The 10807-nt window shown below is 40.2% G+C and overlaps 1 protein-coding gene and 1 long non-coding RNA gene across 2 annotated transcripts; one reads left to right on the top strand and one right to left on the bottom strand.

Moving 5' to 3' along the window:
- The first annotated feature begins 394 nt into the window (after positions 1 to 394).
- On the top strand, positions 395 to 5941 carry LOC102298476 (Golgi phosphoprotein 3). Its single transcript, XM_005917312.3, has 5 exons — positions 395 to 812; positions 1301 to 1432; positions 1685 to 1799; positions 2408 to 2568; positions 3339 to 5941. Exons 1-5 carry the CDS (start codon positions 600 to 602, stop codon positions 3600 to 3602), a joined length of 885 nt encoding a protein of 294 aa, XP_005917374.1. The 5' UTR covers positions 395 to 599; the 3' UTR covers positions 3603 to 5941.
- Positions 5942 to 7831: 1890 nt separating this feature from the next.
- On the bottom strand, positions 7832 to 9360 carry LOC102298806. Its single transcript, XR_315487.3, has 2 exons — positions 8626 to 9360; positions 7832 to 8515 (listed from the first exon to the last, which is right to left on the bottom strand). It is a non-coding gene; the product is annotated as an uncharacterized LOC102298806 (long non-coding RNA).
- Between the last annotated feature and the right edge of the window lie 1447 nt (positions 9361 to 10807).

Here is a 10807-nt window from a genome sequence, read left to right as displayed (position 1 = left end):
CAGTAAAAGTTTATAGATGACCAGCTCTGGCTATTTTTAACACTTTTTCCTAGACTGAGCTCGCCTTTATCATGTGTTATTTGGTTTCCTTTACTCGTCATTAGAGATTAAATAATGTAATGATTAAGACAGCCATTTTTAAATTTTTATCTAATTGTTTGCATCTTTAAAGTATTTTGAGTTTCTTCCTAAAACGCTTTACTCAGCATCCATTGTTTTTGTTTAAATTAGGGCTCTACAAAACAAGATTTCCTCTGAATAATTCATAGCCTTTGTCGTTAAATGTAATCAGTTTATGGGGCAGCTCAGAGGTTATGTAGCACACATTTCCCGCTGTGCTCTGTTGTATGCACGAGGCCGGAGGCGTCCGCGGATCACTCCAGGCCACGTTTTTACGTCACCTGCCACCATGTTGGATCCGGAAGTGGGCAGAGTCTGCAGGAATCTCGAGCCCAGCTGAACGTTAGCCGTCGGCTTCGCTCGATCGGTCCACCGCTTTCCGATTTTCACCTCTAACCTTCAGGTTACATGCTGCGTGGCTCTCTTGCTGGTCGAAGTCGGCGCCTTTCTTCGGATTTTATCGTTTTTCGGCATCAGCTATGAGTACTCTCACGCAGAGAACATCGGGCCTCGTCCAGCGGCGGACCGAGGCCATTCGCAGCGCCGCCGCCGCCGAAAAGGAGAAGGAGTCCGGCGGTGAGGAGGACGAAGTGCGCCGCGGGGAGGAGGAAGACGACGACAAAGGGGACTCAAAGGAGACCAGACTGACGCTAATGGAGGAAGTGTTGCTCTTGGGCCTCAAGGACCGAGAGGTGAGCGCTGTTTTGCAGTCCAGCTTAGCAGGCTGGCTAGTAACTTAGTCGCTACACTTGACATTAACTAATGTTAGAGTTTACTGTGCGTCACCAGTCGTGGTTGTCAACAAAGCCAACTCTGGTTTATTAAAGCGCTAGTTAAAAGTTTCCCGGAATGCTGTGTTCATGTAGCACATCTGGAAGTGTATTGATTCACAGTGTGTCGTTGCTAAGCTTGCTAGCAGATGTCATGTAGCTTGTATTTAAGCGCATCGAAATGTTTTGCGCTGCGTTTTGTTGTTGGCTCGTAAGGTTACAGAAAAAAATGGGGGGTGGTGGAGAGTGAAAACAATTATCAGGTTTGTTGAGCTTCTTAGCTCGGGTTTCTCCAAGCGTTCACTTGACAACTCGCCAGCGAGTCACCGCTTTCCTTTTCATCTCGCTTTGCTTCAGCTCCTTCCAACACGTCAGCTAAGTTAGCGAGTGTGTTTTTTTTCTCCACCCAGGGCTACACGTCTTTCTGGAACGACTGTATTTCTTCCGGCCTTCGAGGTTGTATGCTTGTAGAGCTGGCTCTCAGAGGGAGGTTACAGCTGGAGGCGTCCGGTGTGCGAAGGAAAAGCCTGCTGGCAAGAAAGGTGAGAACTATTATATTGCGATGTTTGTGCGTGTGTGTAGGGGGGAAAAGGACCAGTTTGTCCGGTTAAATGCTTTGACGTAGTGGACACTTGACACTGTTTGCTTTTCTTCTGACGAAGAAGGAAGCATTTTTTTGTCGGGAGATTTACACCTAGTTATCTATGTAATTCCTCCTCACACAGGATGTGCCTACATCACAATTCCACAGACAGCAGCCATCATTATTAAAATGTTTACCTTTCTCTGGCAAGGTGATCTGCAAGTCAGATGCTCCAACAGGAGACGTGCTGCTGGATGAGGCCTTGAAACACATTAAAGAAACTCAGCCTCCAGAGAATGTCCAGAGCTGGATAGAGCTACTGAGTGGTGAGCTAAGGACTGCTGTATTTGTTAGCCAAACCTAGTGGTGATCTGCTTATTGTTTCACCTTTTCGGTCACATAGGTGTCTAAAATGTTGGGGCGGAGGAGTACTGCTTGCTTATGTGCAATGTAATGTCACATTTGTCAGTAGCAGGATTAATTGATTTTTAAAATTGTTTTAAAAACACCTTGTAGTGCCCCAAGTGGCAATTGTTGGAAATGCAGTAGATAATTAGGGATGCACCAATCTGTCAGTAGATGTCAGTCTTGGTGTTCGTTGTGTGAGATGACATTCACCAATGGCAGTAGCTAGCGTTTATCTGTAGTCCCAAAACTTTTCCAAGATGGATAAATATCAAAAGACTGTGTAATGATGAAGATTTATTACACTTTAAACATTTATTTTTAATTAAAATACATTTACATTTTGTGCACTGTCACAGTCTGCAAAATGTAACAAAATATAACAATGGGTGCATCCTTTATAAAAGCAACACAGGAAGCATTTTTGGCTCCTGTTCTCAGCTAAGAACCTTAAAGGGGAAAAATGACCTCAGCATGCACGTCATTTATTTTGTTGCGTCTGAAAGCCCATCTCAATGTTGTCACATAGGCGAGACCTGGAATCCGCTCAAGCTGCACTATCAGCTGCGAAATGTCAGAGAACGTCTGGCCAAAAACCTGGTGGAGAAAGGTGTCCTCACCACAGAGAAGCAGAACTTCTTGCTTTTTGATATGACCACGCATCCGCTTACCAACAGTACCATTAAACAGGTATGCAAATGTTCACTTTGTTCTGCAATCATGATCAAAATTTTGATTCAAGCATCATTGCATATCATTAGTGGGGGAGGTTTGTGTTTTTTAGTTTGCCTGCGGGAACTGTCAGCTATTTAGGAGCATGTTAGTCACACCCTCAACTTCATTTGATAGAGGTTTGACCTATATTTGCACTTTTTTTTTTCTTCACTGGATTCAGTTAAAGTAGAGTTGACAAACTGCACAAGTATTTGTGCAAAAGGGGTAATATTCCCCTCTTATATATTCTCTCATATTTTAACTGGATGGCAAATCATTTTCACTTCATGGTTGTATAGTTAACAACCTTGATTCTGGTCTAGCATTAAAACAAGCAGCTATAGGAGGACAAGAAGTCTGGCAGCGATATATGCTTATTAGTTAGCTGTAACATAACCTTCTATGCAAAAAACCAACTGTTTAGTTTCCGGCCTCGAGAGGCTAAAGCAAACTTCCTGTCTGACTGCTGAAGGGGTTAAAGTCTTGCTAAACATGAAGCTACAAATGTGACTTTTTAAAAAAAAAGTTTTTATTTTAGTTATTTAATTATTTATTTTGTTGTTTATGATATTTGTATACGTGCAGAACTGTGTGAACTTTGGTTTTATGTTCAAGTGCTTTATAATAAAGGTATGGTGTGGTACAGATTCCGAGTTAGAGCCTGAATAGTGTAATGATCTAATTGAATCTAATTCACATTAATTCTAACTATAAAACTCTATACTATTTACTGTTACTACCTGCAGCGCCTTGTCAAGAAGGTCCAGGACTCTGTTTTGGAGAAGTGGGTCAACGATCCCCACCGCATGGACAAGCGGGTTCTGGCCCTGATTCTGCTGGCTCACTCGTCCGATGTTCTTGAGAATGCCTTTGCCCCGCTCCAAGACGAACAGTACGACCTCGCCATGAAGAGGGTTCACACTCTGCTAGAGCTGGAGCCCGAGAAAGAGAGCGCTAAGCCCAATGTCAATGAACTAATGTGGGCCGTGGTGGCCGCCTTTACTAAATGAAAGCACCTGATTGGTTGGACTGAAAGGTGGTCTGTATTATTTAATTGGCTGAAGGACTTAATGAGACAGACTTCACTCTAATGAGACAATCTGTTTTGGTTGGGGAGCTTGTTTAGACATCTCTTCTGGATGATATTTTGGTGGTAGTCCATATTAACACAGTCTTGATCGGTGGTGGGCTTCACCAAGCTAACAGTGGGACGGGCTAGATGACTCTCTAAAATGGAAACGACTGGCTGCTTTCACACAAGTGAGGTACATCATCTGCCACTGCAAAGGATATACTTATACAAACATCAACACTACATACAGGTGGGTTTCTATTCGTTAGATGACATCGGAGAGCACAGTAGCTGGCAACAGTAGTCATGGTGAATATGAAGATATTGACTGGGGCCGAGTTTCCCTTCAGCGCAGAGGAAACGTCATCTCTTCATCACTTCAAGATCTCCATACCCTGCCACATGCTAACGCGAGGACAAAGGATGAGCAACGCTCTTTCTGCTCTCGCAGGTCTCCCGCTTCCACCTGTTCGTTTCCACTTGAGTTAAGAACGCATCTCTGGGTTCCCATTATTACAGACTACCTGACTGTGTCAGATTCATTTTGTCCTTGCTTTAATTTTTCTTTCCTCCTTTCCCCTCAATGCCTCTTGAGGGGGAAAGAGGGGCTAAACACAAGTTCAGTTCCTTCACCAGTAAGTGTGAGATCATTCGGCCCTTATAGAGATTTAACATGTGCAATCTAACAAAGCTCTCATTAGTTTGCTGGTTTTTCAAGGGTCCATTCTGTGTGTAGAGAGCGCAGCTAGTCTTCCGTTTCTGTTTATGTTGCTGATCGATGCTTGGAGTAGCCTGCCATTAATTAACTTTTTGCACAGCTGCTAGCCCTGCAGGTAGGTTAGTATTTATAGGTGTCTTCTCGGGTTGTGTAACCCACTTGTGACAAAGGGATTTGATGATTATAAACTTTAGAAACTATGGTAAAGGAGAAAAAAACGACAACAAAAAATCTCAATCCAGCTCTATAAATATAAAAAATTAAAAAAACAAAAAAATAAATAATTCCCTTGGTGATTAAAAAAAATGCTCCTGCTACTTATATTTCTAAATGTGAATCGAGATGTAAAGACGCAGGGGGGAAAAGAGTAGTGGTCGAATTTGGATATTTAAAAAAACCCTCTGTGACACTTACTGTGATCATTAGTGTTTACTTATACATATTAAGGAATTGTTAGCCAAGCAGGTTAGCTATTTTAGTTACTACAAAAACATATTTTCTCACTTAAAACTAGTGGTATGTAGACATAGAAGTGTTATTTAGGTTTAACAATATTTTCATTTCCCTGAAAATTGACAAAAATATTAGTTGAATTTCCTTTTGTCATCGTAGTTAGTATAAAAAAAACGACCCAAAAACAAAACAGAAAGTCAGAGGCAAGTCTTGTGTAGGAGTTTCCACACATGACTAATCGACAAGCATAACCTGTTTGCATTTCCTCTGAAGAAATCGTCCTGACATGATCATGTGATTTATTCCAGTTGTTACTTTTAGAGGTAAGTGAGAAAATGTGTTGTGTAGTTATGGAAAGTCAAGACTTTCCATGTATCTCAGCTTAATTGTCATTTCATGATTACATGCTCTTTTTGTTCTGTTTAATCGGCCCCTGTGGGCATGTTGTATGGTTTGATACATGGAAATGATGGCGGAGGTTACATGGGGTCTTTGGTAAATCCCTGTTTATGACTGAAACATCTTAACGTCTAATGGAGAGGAAATGAACTCCAAACACGCTTTGGTCTGGGAAAAACTTGTTTCATTGTAAAATTATGATTATAAAAACACCGTCTGATCAATGTGGTCTGTGTATGAAGTTACATCGCCTGTTTTATTTTTGCCTTTTTTCTACCTGCACAGTACCAGTGGGTATGAAGAACTGTTGAGACACGTTTACAGCAACAAGACCATGCTTGTTCTCGGTGGAGGGCTGGGATGTTTGTGGATGTAGCTACAGAGAAAACGGCTTGTATGTAATTATTAATCATTTTATGTGTACGGTCTAATTGAATTCAGTGAAAGGGATCTCTCCTATCCTCTATAATTCTGTATGCTTTTTGTATTACCACAAAAAAATAAACTAAGGATCCTTTAAGTGCCTGAATTTATAATGTTTTGCTGCGGTTTTTCTTTCAGAATTTATGGTTAAAAACGGGCTTGCTCTTATCAAGATTTTGATCCCTTAGGTAGATCATCTGATTCACATTCTTCTAGCACTAGTTGGTAGATGAATCTCTTCAGTGAATATAAACCTTTGCAAGATTTGTTCAGTGATCAAAGGGGAAAAAAATGTTGGTACTTGTTTTCAGTGGTAGAAGTGTGCTTCTAATAATCAGTAGGTAACAAATAATTGATAATAGGTTGTAGAAATTATATTTATGGCAGAAAGTTGATCAGTTTCTTTCTTTAACTTAAAAGCCTACACATCAGTCTCTGAAATTCATTAACTAACATGAGCCAATTTGTTACCTTTGTGGAACAGTTTGGGTTTTTTTAGTGATCTCAACCAAGAAATGGTATGCGACAGCATTTCCCATCAGACTAAACTTCTTTTGCAACTTCCAGTTGCAATGATTACAGGGATCTCATGTTACCTTATCATTCTTTGTGAACTCTTCGCTTCAGCTACACAGTTTCCATTACAAACATGGGAGTGGCTTCTTGCCTAACTCTTATCAGGAAGCAAATTATTTCTGGGATGTGCAGGTGAAAACATGAAATGAAACTAAGGTGAATCGTTTTATTGGGGGGAAAGTAACACACACACAAAGGGTTCCCTGAAGCTATTTAACCTTTAAATACAATGAAACTTGGATGCATTTTATATTTGTATTTTTAACAATAAATATAATTTTTTAATAAGTGGGTAGTCAACTTTCTTTGAGGCCAGAAGAAGTTTGTGAACCACTGCTTTAAACAGAAATTTCACCATTTTGTACCATATTGACAATGTGTATGTGAACTTTGTCAGATCGATGTATTTCACAGCAAACGTATTCTCAAAGTTGGAGAACACCGGCCTTCCTAATAGTGTTACTAGATGCTCAATTATCCAGGTAAGGAAACCCCAAAAAGTTAATTCTCTGCATTCAGGTAGATGTCGCGTTTTCCTCAGTCATCCAGGTGACTTCCTCAGTGTCAGCTGACTGCAGGTTTCCCCAGCCTTACAAACAGCACATTTGCATGATGACCGAAACTATCACCACTAGTCAACAATGACCTGTGAGGTCAGTTTCATGATCGTTACTATGCAAGTTGTCATCACCATTGATCACTGACCATCGATCAATGGCTATGAGTACCATCCACAGAGAGTTGGGGAATGGCAGCGATGTAAGAAGGTGAAAGATGTACGCTTGGTCCACTGGAAACACTACGTCCAGATGAACAGAATCCATTGTTGGTGGGAATTCAGTTTAAAATGAGGTAGCAGCAAAGCAGAGCTGTATAATGTTAAAAATATAAATACAGCTAGTTCTTAGACATGTAAATAAATTGTTATAAGACAGATTTGAAGGCGGAAAGAATGCCAGCAGGATGAATTCTTTAAAAATGTCTGCAGTTAAGTACAGCCAAGATCCATTACTCTTTGACCCAAACCTGGGCTGAAGGACAGCTGCCTGCTGATGTACTCCCAACACCTGTGAAGCCTTATGAGCCACGACTACATGTTTGGAATCCAAAAGATTTTAAACGCCTAATGTTTCCAGATTAGTTAGGTTTGCAGCACTTGGCAAGCAGATAATCAAGTCCAATTTGTTTTGTTTTTTCCCCTAAATCTTAGATCAGAACCAGTTCCCAGAGAGACACATGATTGCTGCCTAACACTGAAATTAGATAGTTGGTGTTACACTCGTTGTTTTCATGCCTGCTACCACAATTCAGAATGTCTGCTGTGGGCACAATAGCTGTGGATGTGGAGTTAGAAACCCTTTTTAATCTAGTCATAAGTTTGCTTGACGTCAGCTGCTCTTACAGAACCTGACACCAGCTGTCTCAAGTAACTAAAAACACAACGCTTATACTATTTAATAACAGACCCACCATCAGTAAGCCTTCTAATTCAGTTTTAACCACTTTCTGATCATAAAAAATGTGCATTGTTTGTATTCTTAACTACATTCACAAACAGCTTTCTGTCATAGCCACCATACAAACAGATACTACACATGACCAAGTAATACATTTACTGAATGTATATCTTTTAATGAACTATTTATGACACACTTCCACTTATGCTGACATTTTTTAAATGCATTTTAAGTAGATTCACAGAATTTATAGATTCACAAGTGTCATTTCCTTTAGGTCCAAGTCAGTTAGTCTAAATGTTACACCTTAACCTATAACAGAGCCAACATGCATGAATGTCCACAGATAGTATACGGTGTATATACATGTGACAATCATCATCTTTAGCAGATATCATCCATTCTGAAGCTCCTGTTCGATCCAGTTCGTCACCGATCTGTATCAGCGGATCAACAGCATCCCACAAGTTTTCCTCTGGAGAGCTCCTGTCTTCCTTTTTGAGTCCACTGCCAGTCCAAATCCAGCGACTCCAGCAAGATGTGTCCACAAACATATGTACATCCCACTTACGGCTACCATATTGCCACCAGTTATGAGTCTATATATGAGACCCGTCTTTAATGTTAGGCTCACGGCCAGTCAGATTTACAGTACACGCTTCCTCTTGATGAGCTCTCACATCATGTCTCACTTGACATTAGCGACAGTCTTGTAGTGCTTGATAAGTATTTCCAGCAGTTTGTATTTCCAGTAGAGTTCATCGCCGGCTTTACGAAGCTCGCGTGCGCAGAGTTCAACAGCGGCAGCAGCTCCTGAGGGTCTGTCTGAGGGAAGAAGACATCGGTTAGATCATATCAGTCGATTGCTCGCAATCTGTTAGTAAACTATCGGGCTTAACTAAAACTTCCTCAATCAGATCGGTTTATATATTCACCTTTGCTGGCCATTTTCTCAACGATAATAGTCCGAAAACGAGAAGCGCTTCACGGGATCGTTTTGCTTCTTCAGTGTTGAGACTTGATGTTCAGGAACAGGTTTGACCTATTGATAGCCCAGACCGCCTTTTAAGCATGCTATACGTCACACACATGCTCAGAAAGAAATCCCCCGTTGGTCACGAGTCAACTTCTTCCTCCTCCTACTTTGTTTACGAGCGTCTACAATCAGTAGTGTTAAAGGTTAAAATGGTTAAAACTTAGTATGTTTGCACTTTGCTAAAGATATATACCCTGCCCTATTTTTTTCCCCCGATAGTCACATTTAAGAATAACACGGAGAATAGAAATGGACACGTACATATATTTTTTAAAAAGTTAGAAGTCTCAGAATGAGCTCATAGCCAAATGAAATAGAAAGCAAAACAACATCTGAACCAGTTCCACCGTGTCACACGAAGCAACATTTCATCAGACCAGTTTGTTAACTGCAAAAAGCTCACAAACCAACCATAAAGAAAACAGTACAGACTGTACGACAACAGTTCACAGCCACACTTTATGTCCTACCTCGCCGATAAGATTATATATTTAGAAACAGTATTCTTTTCACCATGTACAGGACAGATATCATTGGACGTATTATATAAACACAAACACAGAATATTTAAAATAACCAGCTGCAGAAAATGTTTCTTTTACATCAAAACCTTGCATTAACCGGTGTCACGCAAGTTTCCGTGACTGAATTAATGCAAAAACAAACAAGGCCAACACCACTAATCACGTTACACACACCAGGCACGTGACCTGTTTACACTAGACGGTGATGAAAAACTTGGTGACGTGGAAGATATGTGCATTGCGCTTCTTCCTTAAAAGTGCACTATTTGCATTTGTGCTTAGTAAAAGCACCGTGAACTTGTTTGGGCATACCTTCTCCTTTCGTACGAAATGGGAAGTACGATAGTCGTATCACCTGACCACCGACGCTTAGAGAGTTGCAGTATTATTTCTTTATTTAAGGAAAAAGTATTTACTTTTGAGAACTGAGTCTAAACTTTAAGATTAAGAAATTTAGATTATTGAAAGTGCCACAATATAAATGTTTAATGTATGTGGCATCTTGGGTCTGTTAATACCATGCATTTACGCATGCAGACAAGGTCAAGACTGCCTGTGAAAGGTCAAAGCGAGTATCAGAGTAAGGAAGAAAGTTAAAGTGACTTTAAACGTGACGTGGTTGTTGGTGTCTGACGGGCTGGCCAAGAAATTTCAGACACTGTTGATCTACTTGGATTTCCCCACACGCCACCATCTCTGGAGTTTTAGTAAGAAAAACAGAAAATATCCACTCAGCTTAAAGCAAAAGAGGAAATTTCGGCCTCAACTCCCAGTGGCTTGCCATGATTAGACAGCAGAATATTCGAAAACTGTTGCCTGGCCTGAGTCTCGATGACCACAGTGTACCAATCTTCTAAACCTGCTTCCAGCCTCTATGCCACAAATAATCAATAAAGCCACACTGAAGGCAACTAATGAAGTTTCAGCTAAGTAAAAGTCAGCAGTTTAGCCAAGTGGCTGCCAAACACATGGTGGCCCTCCCTTTAAATGGTCATGTAATTAAGAGCAAACTTAGATTAAGAGCAAATTTTAAATTACATTTCTGCATTTAAAAAAAAACATATAGAGAGTGAAAAATTATGTACGATATATTTATGGTGAATTAAAAGCTGAATTATACATGGTATATTAAAATGTCCTCATGCTACCTAAAAACAGGCTAAAATCACCTAAAAGCATCACATCATTTTAATGTCACTGCTTATAGCAGAAACAGGCATGTATTAGTAAAGTAATATAGTTTGTATACAGTTGTATAATTCTATGTATATTTTTTATGTCTCTATATATAATACTTGTATGGCAATAAAGCAATTTTAAACGTTAGATGGAAAATGTCTTTATATTTTAATTACTGTACCACTACTATTATTGTACTACACTACTATTACTGTAAACGTACTTAAATGGGGGAACTCTAAGTGGCACCACTGCACATTTCACACATGCTGCTAGTTGTCCACAGAGCTCAGTGGTGACATGGTTACAGCAGGTGTGTCACTGCTGCTGATAACAGCATTGTTAAATATACTGGCCTTTTATTGCCGTGTCCTTAAG

The sequence above is a fragment of the Haplochromis burtoni genome, unplaced genomic scaffold (assembly GCF_018398535.1).
Source record: "Haplochromis burtoni strain Fernald_Lab_line unplaced genomic scaffold, NCSU_Asbu1 Contig_23, whole genome shotgun sequence".
Classification (NCBI taxonomy): Eukaryota; Metazoa; Chordata; class Actinopteri; order Cichliformes; family Cichlidae; genus Haplochromis; species Haplochromis burtoni.
This window is presented reverse-complemented; position numbering and strand designations above follow the sequence as displayed.